At 40.6% G+C, this 18,254-nt stretch overlaps 1 protein-coding gene across 1 annotated transcript in view; it reads right to left on the bottom strand.

The window, feature by feature from the left end:
* The window catches only part of notch2 (notch receptor 2), a 29,813-nt gene extending 16,539 nt beyond the window's left edge, over positions 1-13,274 (bottom strand). Inside the window, exons 1-2 of the mRNA XM_068743934.1 lie at positions 13,202-13,274; positions 5,819-5,900 (exon numbers count right to left, since the gene is read on the bottom strand). Of these exons, the coding sequence (XP_068600035.1) occupies positions 5,819-5,900; positions 13,202-13,274 (155 nt within the window). The remainder of the gene's footprint in view (positions 1-5,818; positions 5,901-13,201) is intronic.
* Between the last annotated feature and the right edge of the window lie 4,980 nt (positions 13,275-18,254).

The raw sequence follows: 18,254 nt of genomic DNA, 5'->3' as shown, positions 1-18,254 counted from the left end.
TAAAATGTAATCGTGACATTCAATCAGTGTCCAACTCCTAATAGACCCATAAAACTTATCTCAATAAACGTTTACATTTTTAAAATAGTTGATATGAAGAATTATGTCTATAATTAATCCTGGAATGAAAAGTGTATGCAAAATCATTCACACAAGTTTAAAACTAATGTGAACTCTATTGTTTATTACACGAGTCCTAAAGTTTTCCTCAGACATTGCACCACCCAGACGATGAACCCTTTTTCATACCCATGCCACACCTAAAGTGAAGTATTAAATCTCAAAAAGCAAACCGAGGAGCTCCCAAGCTACACCAGTGCAGCACGATTGAATGACGGTAAGTCCTTCCAGATGTTTCTTTTGTACTGCCACAACATAAATATAGTGGGTGATTTAGGAATGGGTATTGCTTTGGAAATATTTGACTGATCTTTTAATAATAAATGTTTGAATTACTACTTTATTATTCATTAACTATTAAAAAGGGTTATGCGGTGGGCAGAGCAAGGTGTTCTTTAGAAGGAAAGATGGTAAGGTGGAAAAAAGGAAAAGCACTTAAGTCAGAAAACTAATTAGAGAGTGATATAGAAAGGGAGGCCAGGCAGTATGACTGGAAAACAACAGCGTAAGCTGCATAAAGGCGCACAGAGCAGGGTGGAGTCCAAACTAGGGGCATGCGGTAAAATTTCAGACTGTTTAAAAACACGTTCAAAAGAAATCCTCTAAGTGGCTTCGGTACACAGTGGGTTGACCCATTTTCCCTGTGAGCGCTCCATCTGCCAGTCACTATGCTATTCTATCATTATCCTGTTTCTGTGGTTGTTTGAAGAAAAATCTCCAACAAGACACAGGCCTAGAAAAGTAGCACGTCTTTGTATGCAAGACAGACAACATTGTAAAATCATTAGAATATTCCTTACGTAGCTGCTCATTAGCTTCCAAAACAAAGTGGTTGCTCGTTTGATATAACGTACACGGCACTAAAAATTGAGTTGCTCATTCTGAACTGCATTAATGCAGCCAACTGGTCTATTTAAGAAAATTTACCCCTAACTCACCCCTGGGATACAATGAAGTAAATAAAAACCCAATAATTTATTTTCCTTTCAGCGCCATTATCAAAGCGTGACAGACAGCCACTTGTCACCTTCCTGTGTGTGGGTTTATGGTCTGGTTGCTACATTCCCCACTGTCTCTACATCTCTACGCTGCCTGGTGTGCACTTGCATGTTTAACTTTTTATTTATTTTGCCCATGTCGAATATTGTGGCAAGTCTTGCGACAGTAGATCATGTTCACCACACCCTAACTTGCGAGTTGGCATACTGTTAAAAGGACTGCTGACAATGTTGTCCATTTTCTAAAATAACCTGCTAACTACTTCATTGTTTGATTAAGTTATTTATCAAACAAAATGCAAACTTTGCAGCATATGACTGTTTAAAAACAATGTGAATAAAAAAATTATTACTTAGATGTAGCTGTGCCGCCTGTGAACCAGCCCCGGGCTCAAGGTGCCCCAGACTCTGCACAGACACACATAGAGATCGAGTAAACACACGCACAAAGAAACTCTTATCACTTTTGTTCCAGTCTCAACCACATCAACAGAGTTGGTACCTGGGCTGTGTGAAGATAAGGCTCTGTATGAATGGGAAATCATTGCCATGGGTTCTCATCTCCCTCTGTTGGCTTGGTGATTTTAATTTTTATCATATGCCTAACCCAGTTAAGAGATAATGTGACCGTGTCAGTGTCAAAATGTGGGGTCAAATTAAACCCGTCCTGCCTCGGAGCAGGTTGCAGTCATGTCTTGCTGATCCGAACCAGCCCATAATGACCCCTTTATCCCCATAAAAAAAGCACGCGTTTTAAAACTTCTCATGTAAAAGATGAGGCCGAAAGATCCACCTGTTCAGCTACATTTAGTAGGTTCTCCCATGTTATGCACGTACATACACACACAGACGTACATATATACTGTATATTTATACACACAGTATGTGTGTATAAATATATGGACACACAAACATATATACACAATTACCTAACGCATTACAAAAAGACATGAATGGAACATGCAGCAGAGATGCCATGACAGAATGAAGTTGAAGAAAGATTAAGAGGCCTTGTGAGTTGTCTCCAGAAGCATCTAAACCCTGAAGCAGAGGGAGGAACAGAGGCATGGATGTATGAGTGACAGTCTGATAAAGGAGGTGTAGCAAGAGGGAAATTACACTCCTCGCTCAACTCCACTTGTCCATATTCTCCCTCCCCCAATTCACTGCTCTCTCATCATTAGCAAGAACTCGTGCTCCAAGGTATTCCCTCCTCAAATTACCTGGAAAAAAAAAGACATCCTCTTTACTTTTGGCCCTTTCTCTTCCTTTGTCTGCCCTGCAGGAACATTCTACCTGCAAGATCAAACAGCCAGTAGGTCTGCAGAAACAGCACTCCTCTCCCGTCAATCTTAAGAATCAATTTTCTCAAAATGAAAGTATAAAAGGCATGACAGTGACTGAAGACAAAAATGAGTGAATAAAAAAAGAGCCATCATGAGGTGAGAGTTAATGTTCTGCTGCATGGACAAACAACAGACAAAGAAATCTTGTTCTGGAGAATAGCAGCGTTTGGACAACACATTGCATGTCGCCCAACTCGAGCTTGACTGTGCAGTGTGCAGTTGGTGAGTCAAACAATTGAGTATCAGGAATCCACTGTGGCTCATAAACCAGATCATTGTTCATTCTATACAAGACCTCACCAGAAAGTATTAATGTCTTCAGCAATGATACACCTACCAGGTAAACTGTGATGTGTACAAATCAACACAGAAACACACACCATTCATTTCTACACACTGAGCTGATGGCTTGCAGTGTCACCGGTTAGACCGCTTCAATACACCCTGCCCTGCATTAGTCAGCAAGTCAACCTCTCCCATGCTCTTGAATTCTCTTAGCTAGTTTTCATGTACTCATGCACTGAGTACATGAAACTATGGTATGCAGGCAGTTTGGTCCATTTTTAATTGGCCTGCAGAAAATTATTACAAATAAAATGGCTTATGGCCTGCACAATAAACTTTAATTTGACTGACTTGTAATTCTTAATTTCCCCATTAGTGGGGCCAGTCGTATTCTTTGAAGACTAAGACTATCAGCATCCAGGTTGAAGGTCACGGATTGTGCTGGAGCCAATCCTTGCTGGCTACGGCCGAGATGCTGGACAAGTTGCCAGCTGATTGCAGGGCTACACAAAGATAGACATCCGTCCTCTCTCGCACTCATACCTACGGACAATTTCTGTTGCGACCAATTCACCTTAAGTTGCATGTTTTTGGTGGTGGAAGGAAGCCAGAGAACCTGGAGAGATCCAACACAGACGACACGAGAACATACAAAGTCCACAAAGAAAGGCTACCTCCAGATTATGAATGAAAAGCGTTGAAAGAGATGACTATAAATGGTGGAATCAAAGAAATGCACGCAGAAAATCAGACAAGTCAAGCGGAACTGTGTTTGATTTGCAGTGATACTGTTCTTAATGTTCGTCGGCAATATGAAACAAAACATCAGACCTACCCGTCCAATACTGGTGCTGAGCAAGCAGAGACAGCTAAACAAATGCCAGCTAGCCTGCTCACCTTAAGATCAGCAGTGAGGCTAAAGTCCAACAGGCAGCGACCTTTTGTGGAATCATGCAGCACTGATTGTGCAGACTGATGTAAAGATGGCTAGGAATCTCATATTTGGACTTTAGTGAGGCGGCAATGTTTCAATGGGTTGGGTTGGGAACACGAGGGTCTTCAGTCTGCTGTTCATATTGTGTTGACCTACCTACATTGTTTCTCTCCGTCTAATTCCAGATGTGGGAAATAGTCTAATACGAGCAAAACATCTTAAGTGAATAAGTTGTATAAAACCTAATATTCTTTGATAACCTTGATTTTTATACAAGGAACCTGTTGTCCAGAAGCCCAGAGCAGACGGAACCAGACAGGCCACACAGAGGTAAGTGTTGCTATTTGCATCCATGTATGAGAGTCTGTGTGTGCAGTTGTTCACATTTGCATCCAGATGGCATTAGTCTAACAGCCATGCACTCTGTCAGATGACTTTACCAAGCTGAGACTACTTTCCTGTGTGGCTTCAGGGCAAGAAGCAGCCCCCCCCCCCATTTAAGGAGAAAAAATACTGGCTTAAAAGTCATGAATGCAAAAAGTTTGGCCGAGCAAAAATGCGAAACAGTACAAGAATAACAAAAACGACTTATCCCCTGATTTCTAAAATGTAAACTTTCCCTCACACAAAATAAGACAATTTCTTGGTAAATTAATATTCACAATTGCAATAAAATGTTAGTAAAGTCAAAAACAACGCAAGGACCTTAACGGATGTGGTTAAGCCTTAAAGCGCTGGAAGGAATTAACTGTATGCAAGAAAGTATGAGCATAAATCCCTGTTCTGCTGGTACTGCATCCCAGCTAAGTCTTAAGAACACAGGTCTAACAGGCTGTGATCTTTTGAGGGAGAACCATTACTTAAAATTGATCTAATCCAAGACAACTGCTTCTTTTCATGATAAATCTTCTGAAAAAAGCCACCTACTGGGAACATCCATCAAAAATGTATTGTAGCAGCCTGCATTATGTCTTCATTCATGACCTAACCTGCATAGTCATAACCACACTTGTTTATAATGCAGCTGCCACACAACTATCCAGATGCACTGAGACCACATCTACACATGATGCGGCTTCACTGCATATCTTTGTAATTAGGAATAAGCTGCTTATAGTGAAACATCATTTACTCTGAAAAAGTCAAATACACTACAGACTCTGAACCCATTTGCACTTGCAGTACAATGTCTCCGACCTTCAATCAGAGAAAGGGAATGTCAAACACTGATTATGGAATGTTGTTTCTCTAACACTACTTACTGAAGTATAGTAGGGTGTTGAAATTCCAAACTCTGTGGGAACAGACACTGTGTGATTCACATCACATTTGGGGTAATATTATCAGGTTCATGAACCAGGTATGGCACGCTATTGTAGTTACTTTGGCTCAGGTTTGTGAGTACAGTGAGAAGCATAGCTCAGACTTACTTACAAACTAGGTTAAGCCGTCACAAAGATGAATGCACAGATCCAACAGGTCATAGCTCGCCTTTAAGCTTCAGCACTTTTCTTGAATGACTGATATTTTCACTGGCAGTACACAAAAGAAGAAAATCTAGGGCCGGTGAAATTAGATAGTTATCATACCATGAACATTTCCGTACTACAGGTATACTGCTCCTAGACTGCCTGGCAGACAACACAGTGGGAGCACTGACCCACGCAGCAGAGGAAGCGGCAGAGATGAGATGATATATCACGAATCACAGAGCTCCACGTTGTTACTTTGGAAATCCAAAGAAACAATAAAAAAATAAAAAAAACTGGCCCTCAAGGACAAAACGTGTCAAGTGGTGCTAAACAAGGGAACATCTCAAACTAGCTCACCCATCTTCAACACAATCATCTCTCGGTGCAGATCGACATACATCTCCCATTCATGACTTGTTCACAAAAGAACATACGACTGGAGAGACTAAAATTGCCACAGACTGTAAAATCCGTACCCCTAGAGGCTGAAGGAAGGAGGCTTCCTCTGGGTTTTTTTCTATGTTGTCCAGTCCATTGCATTAAATGATACTAGGCATGCACAAGGCTGAACTGTGACATCAATGAATTAAGAGCAGTTGTGTTTTGGATGAAATAGTTGTGGTACACAAGAGTATCCCCCCCCACAGATAAAGGCAATCTTACCTGCAGTATTCAGTGCCGTTCTTTAAGGTCAGACACGTCGCATTGTTAACACAAGGTGCCTTATTATCCATACACTGCAGGGCTGTAAGAGACAAAAGATGAGTTACACAGTGGACAATCAGAGCAGAACTAATGTTAAATGCTCAGCTCAACTGTGACCATTACATTCCAAGGTAAAATGTTTTGCTATTGAAGCTAATTAAAACGTTTTGTAATGGAAAACAGGGATTTTTCCATATATACACACAACATAGGGACTCTGGAAAGACAATCAAAACAATACAAGGTCGAAGATTTTCCACCTGAAATCAGCCAGTGGTCACACGGCAGCAGGCAGACATAAACACGCTTCGTCAAAGACAACAGGGCATAACTATAACCCTGCAAATGAAACACTGTCAAACAGACACACTAGGTATTGTTGCCTTTATTTGACTCAAGTGGTCTTACCAGATCTTCCTGTTTGAACAAAAGCTTGGTGTTGTCACTTCTTACTTAAATCATTTCACACCTGACCAAGTGGACTCAGTTCAATTGGGGAGCTGAAAGTCCCAATCGAACTGAGTCCCATGAAACATTATTGCATTTCTCATTTGTTTCTGTTCTGCTTTCACACAGAGTTTTAAAGTGCACCGAACTTTCTGAGCAGCATCACGCCGTTGGAAGGGGCGCTCGTCGATTGGACAGAGTAGGAGGGGGAATCTCTCCCTCTCCCATGTTTGTTTTGGTTTGGAGTGTGTGCTGTACTTTCTCTACCGTAGATGCACTGCGTATTGCTTCATACATACCAATTATATGTATGACAAATTACCAACACTACTGCAAATGTGGAAAAGCATTATTTAAGTACAGTCCAGTTACCATTTTTGCCAGAATATTTTATGCTTATGCACTCTTGCAACTCGGATCAAAATGAAAACTGCTCTCATTCGGTTAAACTTGAAATTTGACGTGTCTTGAAATGTTTCAGAGCTAGATTCGTTTGTTGAAAAACTACCAACATGTACTTGGCAGAGGAGTGCACACCGTATAGTTTTATTCATACCACTATAAACTCATTTACAAAACTGGAGGTAGCGCAACTGCTTTTGAAGAAATGTAAACAATGTCTTTACAGAAGAAGTGCGCTCAGTCAGTGTCAAGTCCAGCAACTAGGTTAATCACAGTGCTGCTCAAATGGAAGAGTACTTGAGAATTCTATTCAACTATACTTAACCCCACTTGATTTGATTAGGCAGTGATAAGCATATGACACACAATGTCTGTGGTCCAGTCTGAACTGTTGCTGGAACAGACGAGTGTCCATTAGACATGGGGATACCATGCATAAACCACTGTGAAATTCATGATCCCATCACACATGCATGCACATAAGTATGCCTCCATGTGTTTCAACTGCAATGGCATCCACTGATGAAAACAAAACAAAACATGAATTAATAGCCTGCAGATGGAGATTGTATGCTACTTTGGAACCATCTGTGACAGACATACATATATTCACAGTAGAGCTGAGGGATATATTGAATATAATCGATTTATCACGAATTGTTCCACGTGAGATGGAGGAAATGATCACATCACATTGCCATCATCCATTTTTGCATGCAAATTTCCAATCCAATCTGCTTTTAAACCGTTTTAAACACAGTTAATCTGGCCAACACAACATATGCTATGGCATGTGAGGAATGGAACCCAGTCAGGAGACACACGTTATTTCCAAAAAAAAAAAAAAAGGACAGGTTCAACAAGCTTCCCGTGGACACTGTTACAATGTCAGATGCAAAGATCGTACCAGATTTGGGATAGCCACTGACTCTACACTATTTTAATCTGAGCAAAGTATTGTCTAGACTCGTATCAGCAACATTGAAATCTCTTTACCTGGCTGTTCTCACACTTCCGTATCAATGAACCACAGACGGAAAGATTTCCCAGGAATGAGAGCCTTGATAAGACTAAAACAACAAAGTCAATAGTGAAACTACAGGCTACTGTGCACATGCACAAACGTTTGGATACACCATCTCATATAATATTTTTTTGTTTTTTTCATTTATTGTGAACAGAGCCCTGTGCGTTGTGTTGATAAGTAAAACAATACATTGCATTTTCCTATATTGTATTTTATACATCAGAATTTCTTTCTAAATATATCAGCATGTTGGTCACTTTTTTACAGTTCTGGGACATTGTGTCAGCTCCTGTAAAAAGGAGACTCCCCATGTGGGGATTAATAACATGCCATCCGTCCATACACCCCATCTAGCTACAAACCAACCGATTATAATCTGAGCAAAACAAAATAAAACAAAAACTACTACTAGAATTCAGAGCTACTTTGATAAAATGTTCTTTTTCTGTGACTTCTGCGGTGCTTGTACGTAGGGCTGGTGGCCCTTGGCTTTGGTAAGCTGAACGGCACAACCAAACTACTAAATGCACAATAACATAAATTCACACGAAAACCAAGTTTGAACCATTTTTCCATGTGTGCCTTATCCTGACAGAATCTTAATGAAAAAAGAAAATAATTGAGTCTGACAGCGTAGACATAAAAATGGGGGAGGAGTGTTGTTCTCTCTCAGCGCTCGCCATTACTTTGTCCCCGACACGCCAGCAGGTCATTCAAGAGTCAGCTAGTCATGAGATAGATAAAGTCTTTTAAAGAGGCAGAAAGAGTAACTTAGAGATATATGATAGAGATAGAATTGCTGAGCAGATGAGATGCGGAAGTAATTATGAAACTACAGACAAAGACGGCACACGAACTGAGCGTGTGTCATTTAGAACCTGGCGCACATCCACACAGCAGAGGGCAGGAAGTTGTTCACACTAACCGAGGAAGTAACCCCATTTCCTGGTATTGCTGTTCAAGTTCATATCCAGCATGCCAAAGAGTCGCCATGGGAACTTGCAATAAAATACCCTTAACTCAGCATGGAAGAAGGGAGAGGAGGCTCAAACTAAACGCTATTACCCTGAGGGAAGCTTTACTGGCCCACACAAACAGCAGAAAAACCAGGCAGACAAACCAAGCAGGGGCTTTCAGGCTTTAGTCTTTCAGGTCAACTTTATTTGAAAGGGTGGTTGGCAAAGACAGAGCCATTCCAAAAGAAGCTCAACTCAACTCGATTTATAAAAGCACTTTAAAACAAAGTGCTGCACATGTGTAGATTACAACATAAATAAGTGGAACATATGAATAATAAATAAACAATCAAAAATATAGAATAACCTAGAAAAGGACTCAGAGAACAGACCTCATAATTATATTTATTTATGATTATCACCAAAAAGTTCTAAATTGTTGTTATCTTTATACACCAACCATGAAAAGTCAAAGTGAATCGGACTTGATGTGTACTTTTAACAGATTTTTGAAGCCATGAATGCAGTTTTTAATGTTAAAATGTAATATTTTTTCATAACGTCATTCTCGATCCAATCCACATGAAATTCCTACCATTTTTCATTCTGGAGTTATTGGCCATTGAAAATATAACTCCTTTGATAATGATGATGAAACAGCCGTACTTGGGGGGGGATTGCTTATGGTTCCAGCCAAATTCCTGCATGTGGACAGAACACTTTTGACTTAATAAAAAAAAAAAGAAACTCAGGCTGTTTGTATGCTTATTTTCACTGACAATAAACCAGCTACAGGCAGAGCACACAGACCTCCAGTTTAGAGCTGTGTGTTTACATTAATAACTGGTATGTAATGAGTAAAGTGAATTTATGAAATAACAACCAATTTTGGTGGGTGAAAACCGACCTCAGGAACAGGCTACAAGACAACTTATGATAATGTATGAAAAGCTCTATACATTTCCACCCCATGATGCCACGGTGAAATTGTTGTCATAGCCGAGGAAGATCAATTGCAGCAATAGGTCATGCACAGTGTTCAGGATGTGCCAAGTGTGTACTTTGCACAGCAGCGTAGTTTAAACAGCAACATGATTGTTTAAAAAAAAAAAAATTCAAATAAACTTTCAGCGATTACCACAACACCGAGCAAATACTTTATTTCCTGCAAATTCTTCCAATCAATTGAAGAGCGGTGCACTAAATGCAAATTATGAGTCATTCGCTGCTTGTGATTACTTTGTTTTCAGTGTTTTAGATGGAAAGTGTGTTTGCTTAGTCTCCATCAGCTCATGCCCATGTCATCTGATTTAAGATTCTCACATTCTTGTGAGCGTAAATACATTTTGCAAGATATAAGGAAACACGATTGTATTCTTTATTTAAATTTGCAGTTTTAAAATGCAAGAAGTACTTTTTCCAAAAGTAGCCTCAAATTATTCACTTGTCATCACAGGTTTTGAAAATTATTACACACCCCTCCATTGCATTGCAAACACAGACTGCACATCTGCCACAGCTAGACCGTCCCCTGATGACAAATACAAACAAACATACAAATGATTTACTACTCTCTCCACTACAACCAACAAGTAGAGGACCAAATTTGTGGAGGTATTTTTTGTGGACTTTTAACTACACTACTAATCAAAAGGGTGGAGAGGATCAACTTGTAAATAACTCGAATGTAATTTGAAACATGGAACAAACTGAAGAGAACGCGTGTTCTTGAGAAAACATCTGCAGACCACAGATGTGAAATGGAAAAACAAAAGCAAAGGGAAAGCTTAGAGGGTGTTACCACATGCAGAGGGGAGTGGGTACAATTTATGGTCAGTAAATGTTTCATTGTTGTGGGTGGCTCAATAAATATCTTTGTATCACTGCACATGGCGAGCAACTGCAGAAATAAATCACATTTCACAGCTACGGCTTTGCTAGGGTGGAAGTACATCATGGGCGGCACAAATGTTTGCCTTTGTCAATTTGTATCCACAAGGTCATACACACACGCAGGCAAATAAGCAGAAACACACACAATGACAGCTGTTTGCAACGGGCAAATAAATGTAGCCATCCACATTCCACCATGTTGATAAAATCCATCTTGTGTGCCGCAAAGATGGCACCCACACTTCCTGCAATAGCGTGGCAGCATGATGAGGGGGAGCATGTCTAAGGCCTTTATCTGATGATGGCTGTCATTTATTCCGCATGTGTAACAAAATTTTCAGACATTTCTGTGGATCCGCATGTAAAACAATCACCGTGGAAAAAGTATTTTTTTTAAATGTACAAAACAATGAAAAAAACTCTCCATGCTTGTAATTGTGTAATTACAAGTAATTACAATTATGAGTATGTTCTATTCTATAGCAGAATAATAATTGTTAACAAATTTTAAGTATAATTTACAAATAATAGAAGAATGCTGTACAACGACTCTTTGAAAAGAAATCCAGAGGAAGAAAGGAACAGGTTAATTTTAAATATAATCAACTTAAAGCAAGATTTAGCAGCAGGTGCAACAAGCACAAAAGACAATGCTGTGGAGAATGAGAACTATTTAGGAAGCACATTTTATGATTGATATTTAGGTGCAAAAGGAGCCATAACATGTAATCCTATGGGGAAGTCATGAACAAAAACAAACCACTTGTTTTGTCTCAGCACCTGCAGACTTCTTGAGTCAGACAGACCTGACTATCTTTGTCCAGGACTTTCTCCATAGTTTTCACAGAATGAATGACTGAACCTTTAGTCCTTCTTGTTGTGTAACTTTTAACTCGTTTCTTTCTTAGAGATTAAAGTCATGAAAGAGACACATGCCTAATCTGCACAAAGAGATGTTTGTGCAGATGGCTAAACTAGTTGGCCGCAGTTCCTCCTCTGGTGACAATTTTCTACCGCATTTCTTCCCACTGGTTATCTGTCCTGTTCAAACATCCCAAGTTGTCTCAGTCAATATTTCTTTATTTTCAGGGGAATTGATGAACTGGCTCCCACTGCCCTGTAGTAGTGAATATCCCCTGTGTTTCTCTCTTTTTTAATTATAATGGACTATTATAAATATTTCCACTGCACCTTCACAGGGTATCACTGTTGTGGCACCTGTTGAGAATTGCTTTCCAAATATTGCAGAAAGAAATTGTGGCGCAATAAACATCCTTAAGTATTTCAAAACTGGTTCAAGATACAGGTGCTATTTACGTACAAGCAAACCTTACCTCACTACATGCACATTTGCTTTGCACATATCTCAGGCTGTGATTAGTTGTGCATGGTGTGCTACTATGTCAACAATAAAGTAGTTCAGCATTTGAAGGGAAAATGGGTAAAAAATAAAAACGTAGGTGAGGATGGAGAGAGAAGTGTGAGGGGAAAATAATGGTGAACAACGTGTGGGGGAGAGAAAGAAAGAAGCTGAGCAGAGAGGGAGGGAGAAGGGTGGCAGGAATGTCAAACACCAACAACATTCCACCACCCCTCCTTGCACTGCCTGCAGCACTTGTACATTGTCTTTTTGCCTTTTGTGTAACTCTAGTGCTCAGAAGTCATCTATCGTCCATGGAAATATAATGAAGCACAGTCGAGCTGCATGCATCAAGTCTGAACTAAAAGGAAAGCACATAAAATGAAGGAAAAGAAACGCTGCCAAGGTTTCCTCAACTATAGGGTACAATGTTTCATTTCTTGAGGCCGCCACAAGAAAAATATATGGGGGGGAAATATTACAGCATGAAAATAAGCCACAGTCTAAATGAAGTTTCTAACTTAACAGTCACAAATGAACAATTTAACATCAATGCATGAGCCAAGTCTAGGGAAACCCCCCGAACCAAAAATAAATCAAGAAGAAAACCAGCTTTAAATCCGCAGCAACTGGGGTTTGCACTTCAAAACACTTTCACTCTCTGGATAGATGTACGTGGAACAAATAAATTATAAACCTAAGTTAAAACGGGATGCTTTCTGTTGTGTTTTGGAAATAACCTTGATGGTCTGTTGGTCTACTTGACGAATCTCTTCGTACGTCTAAAAGCACCTCATTTCTTCGTGCTTTCTGCGTAAAGTCGCCTCGAAATGGCGCAAGCGCCGAAGAACCGACTCCCGCACCTGGAACTGGTTCCCATTAAGTGGACGCTCATTAGTCCTTAATTGAAGACACGCCTGAGTCACATTTAAGGTCATTGCATCCGTGCTGTTATTTAAACTGGTTTAAATAAACTTCTGACCGGCAGTAATGGCCCTGGGTCGGCGTGAAACGCACATTACGCGGACTACGTTAGTCACTAGCATCTCCTTGGATTACTTCATACGATTTAAAGTTGGTTAAGTGTCCATTTTGATTATATTTTTACACGAAAGGGCTTTTTACGCGTGTTTACGCAACATCCGAATCCGCGCGCAGGAACATGACTTTCTACTTGGTATTATAGAGATGCTACGTGGCCATGCCAAGTTATAATTTGTTGTAAAATAAACTTAAAAGGTAATTTAAGAACTTACCCAAGGAGAGGTGAATGAAGCAGAAGACGGAGACTAGCGATTTGCCCGAAGAGGAACCGGGGATATGCTCCATGGTTTCTGTAGAATCCACATAAGGTCGCCAACCAAAAGTTAAGTTGCCTCCTGGGACGCGTACTTCTTAAAAGTGTCGATGGAAAGGAGTCCAAGACCCCCAAAAAAGACTTTAACTAGTGCCAAATTACAACATTTACGCAGTTCAGGAGACGCGCCATGAAAGACTTTGCGCTAAACCCACTTTAAAAAACGCTTTCGCGTCACGCACCGCCGTGGAAAAACTCCTCCACCTCTGAGTCTGCGCTCGCTCACAGTCGCTGCAGGAGGAGGCGCAATAAACTCGTATCCTTCCGCTGGAGTGAGCGCGGCTCTATCGTCGGGCTGGAAAGCTGCGTAAAACTTCCATAAAAGCTTACTTTTAAATCGTGTCTCTTACTAGTTGGAAAAAAAAATCACATGACGCAATATAATTGTCTGTTTTACTTTGGAAACAATGTGCAAGCACGCCAGAAGTTAATGTTTTCTGTCTCTTTGTCGCCGCGGCGGAGGAATTTTTTCTTATTTCTCTACTTCTCGGGAGTCTGGTATGACTCAAAATTAACCCGTTCAATAATGGCTTTTTTCCCCTTTCTCCTCCCATGATCTGCACGTTTTTGTCTCTGTCTCTTAACGCCCACTGTTTACTTGCCTTTTCATTGCCGCAAAACGGACTTTATAGCAGGGCTCAGCTCTACTTCGCTTTGCAGCACATGACAATCTATTCATTGAGAGATTTTGTAACTTTAAAATCAGCGTGAACTTTGTCTCCTATGTCTAAAACCTCATATCCAAATCATGCAACTCCACTTGTTTTTTCTCAGCAGCTTTTAGTGCTATATAATCAACAAAGCAGGAGGACCAGAGCACTCTTTAAACTGGCTCACTTATTAACAGATTTACGCTTGCTTTAATTTGAGCGACTGTAAGTGGCCACAGTAATCCCAAACTAATTATCCTTTATAAAACTGAATTATCCAGGTGTAAATCACAGGCTTATCACAAAAACTAGACCACGTCTCATCCCTGTGATTTGTTTGTCCTTACACCCCACTAGAGAAACATTGCCGGGGCCCCCCCTGCTGCTGCGACCAGCCCTCTGTCCTCTATTCAACCCTGTTGAAAGGCCTGAAAATGGGGGGGGGGAGCAAATTGATCTCCTCAGGGGTCCGTACTGACAATGCTTTTGTTGCTCTGGCCAATGTCAAGCGCTTTGCTCTCCATGTGTGGTTTTGTGTCAGGTGCTGGCAGCATAACAGATGCTCTTTTTTTGTTGTTGATCAAGCTTGTTATATGTTTGCTTATTTTCCATTTCTGTTAGAAAACACACAATTTAACGGCCACAGATTTGTCGCTTTCTGAGTATTCCCCATGCATTTTTGTCACACGATTTTAAGGTTTTTATTTGCATTCAGAATGTCTCGCGTAACTATTTGATAATCACATTTCATATGAGCAAGTGAGCCAGTAGTAATTATATATATATATATATTTTTTATATACTGCAGATATAGGCTTCAGAAAGGGTGTGGACTGCCTCGTGAGCAGAAAACTGATTACCGGTAGTTCCCCTTTGCCACTACACGGATCAAAGACTTCCACGACGGAGTCTAACACACTGAAAGAAAAAAAGTCGTGCATTCGAGAGCAAAGTGCTGCAAAAACACACATTGAACCATTGTTGTTTTAACTACTCCAACTTCAAAATCTCTTGCGTGAGATTACTCTAACTGACACCTCCAGCTTCTCCAATAACAAAAGTATAATACACAAGTGCAGTTTTAGTCATGGACTCAGAAGGAAAACAAGCAGAACCTATTCTGGTACTCAGCAGACTGATGGGCCCAACAGACAAAAACACTTCAGTCTTTTGGATCTGGATAAACACGCCAACCTCCAAAATGTAACTGACATTTTCCATTAAGATCTACGTATCGGTATATTGCCTATATTTCCTATCTCTATTGGACTCCATGGTGACCGAAGACCCTCCCACTCAGGATGACCATGTTTTTTTTAGGTAATCCTGATGGCAAGAAAAGACACCCAGGTAAAAACTGATTAACTGGGATGTTATCCACACTTCTTTTAATACAGCACATTTGCTGTAAGTCGTTCAGGTATACCACAATAGTAATATAACCTCTCCTGGATTAGACTCGTCAGCCTGCCTTGCTGCTGGGAGGAACCGCTTTCATCTCTGTTGGGCCTCTTCACACCGATTTGGAGCCCATCAGTCAGAATGAGTGCATCTGCAGATTTACAGTGTCCAGGGGGCATTGCAGTGCAGATTGCAGTGACTAATTTCACTGGACATAGTATGAGAGTGCATGCATGTGTACATTCTTGTACACTCCCCTTAAATGCAAACACAAATTCTTCTCCCAATGTGATAGAAATGGGAAACCAATTCAGCACCTGTCATTTAAGAAGTCACCCGGACTTTATGTTCTAGGATGGCAGGCAGCAGAGGCGGCGAGTGTATATATGATGCCTGTCTATAATTAGTGGTTGCAAAGACTGGTTCGCTTCTCCCGGCTATGGCAACTGATTTGCTAGCATAAACAGAAACTGTAGCAGGCCCTCGTCCCGCAGAAAGGCCATATCATGAAAACGGCTCTTTCTTTTGCAGCATATCATTGTGCAACGCTGCTGTTCAAACGTCACCGAGCCGTGTGTGTGAGATCTGGTTTAATAAACACAAGTGTTGACGAACAGGCAGGCCGAGCTGACATGGGGCATTCGCAAACCCCTGAGCATTTGGTGTGAAGTTTTGATGCCCCCTGCACCCTGGTCAGGATTTTTGTATATGCTGTGCTGGTGGCTTCATTTGTCTAGCATTGTCTGCACTTTGCAACTAGATCTGGGTGGCAAGAAGCCAAAGGAAATATGTTCAGTATTGATCATCCTCTGTGCTTCACTGGGCGGTATCAAGCGCTGAAAAACAAACAGAAAAAATCTGTGAATGTGAGTATTCCTGACAAATCAGTTTAACTTCAGATCTCCTTGACACATGCGTCAACATAGAGATTTAGGCGCCCACAGTAGGGTCAGCAAGACCAGAAGCCACATGGAGTCTTAATTACAGAGAAGCAAAGTTTCCAAGTATACTCACAGTAAATCATTTCCTATGTGAACTTGAGGTTATATGAGTCAAATGTCAACATCTGGGCAGATAATGGCCACATAAATCACAGAAGCACACAAATCAGCACTACATCAGTGTAATCATTTACTTGGTTGAACACAGGATCGTTTTAAAATAGAGTAAACATATGTGTACTTTATTATTTTTTTACAAGCCTTCCACTGTAAAATATCAAGATTGAAGCCGTGCTGTAAAATAATCTCTGTTTGAAAAGTACAGTTCATGAAAAGTAAGTGTACAAGATTCATATTGACATTACGGTCCATTAACATTGAGATGAGGAAGTGAGCTGAGGTTGCCTTTGAATGATCATCAAGCTGCTAAATCACTTTATAGAACCCTAATTGCACTGCACATCTTTCAGTATTTGCAAAGATTTAAAGTCTTAGACCTGCAAACATGAGCTGAATTATCTTGCATGAAAAGTTCTTCCGTTCTTCCGTTTCATTTTTTACATCTCTCCAATTTTTTTTATTTTATTTTTAAATCCACCCTTTTTATTTGTAACCTAGGACCTTATTATTTTACGCTGAATTTACAAGTAAAACTATCTTACTTCATGTACAGGTCATTTCATTTAAAAAAAATTAACCTCAAATTTGTGATTTGTTCTTGTATTTGCACTTTTCTTTTCAGTGTTTACCAAAAGTGTCATGCTGCAGACATCATACAAAGCAAGAACAGAACTGTATTGAAAAGTTAGTTTAAGTCCTGTGGCTTTGACGATATAGAATATGTTACACCCAAAGTAGAATGCAGATTCTTAGTTATCCGCATTCTAAAGGAAAGCATACTATGTGTGAGTGAATGCGTGCAATTTGGTGTTCCGTGGCGAGTCGGCCAGCGCGGTGTGACCAAGCGTGATATATAAGTAGAAACCTCGGGCAAATGATCCCTGATGGGAATGAAAGAGGAGTTGACAAAGAGGTGTGGAAACAGGTGATGAAGAAAAGGTGTGAGGGGAGGATGGCTGTGTGCATGTGTGTGAGCACATCCTGCTAGGTGTTGGTGTTCTGCAGGGCCAGGTGGGCAAGAATGTGCTGTTGTGGGCGGATGGGATCCTCCCTGCAATGCCCCTGCCTGCCCACAATCACCCCACACTTGCAGGCTATTTATATTGAGCTGTGGGAAAATAACGGCACCCTGGCAGTGTCATGTGGGCTCTGCGAGGTTCATGCCCCTAACACTTGAATTAACACAAAAAAAACAAACAAGTTTCCAGCTATTTATTTGTCATTTTCAAGTCTTTATAGTTTGGTTCAAACTACTACTCGGTGAAGAAATAGCAAATACTGTATAATTCATTTCAACATGATTGACTAAATCCAAAATGAATCGTCCGTTCCCTAAACCCCAATCATGTTGCATCAAATATTTGATATTACGCACAACAAGCTTAATGGAAGGTAAATGGATGTCTTTAAATGACTCTACATGGAGTTGCTGTACATTTGTTGGCTGCTTTATGGGCTGTATATGCCTGGATGGTGGGAGTCGGTGGGACCTGAAGTTAACACCATGACCCCCCCACCAGGTCAACTTTCACCCAAGGTTGGGAGACACATTAGATTAAAGATGCAACACATGAACATGCAAAAATACTGACACGCACTTTGGAGAGCCTCTGTCGTCAGGCCCCTGGTCCCTGGGGGGGGGGGTCAGGGGTCAAACTAATCTGCTACGATCCGTGACGTTTACGTCTCAGGAAAAAATGAGAACAGCCAGGTCTGGATAGAGAGGAGAAAAAAAGTACTGAAGGACACTAAAAGACAGTCTTTGGAATTAATCAGGTGCATGAATGATTCGTTTGGAATGAAAGGTTACATTATTTATGTTATGTAAGGAATGAATGAT

This window comes from Brachionichthys hirsutus, chromosome 9, assembly GCF_040956055.1.
Source record: "Brachionichthys hirsutus isolate HB-005 chromosome 9, CSIRO-AGI_Bhir_v1, whole genome shotgun sequence".
NCBI classification, from domain to species: Eukaryota; Metazoa; Chordata; class Actinopteri; order Lophiiformes; family Brachionichthyidae; genus Brachionichthys; species Brachionichthys hirsutus.
Note: the sequence above shows the minus strand (reverse complement) of the source record. Positions and strands in the feature narration are given on the sequence as shown.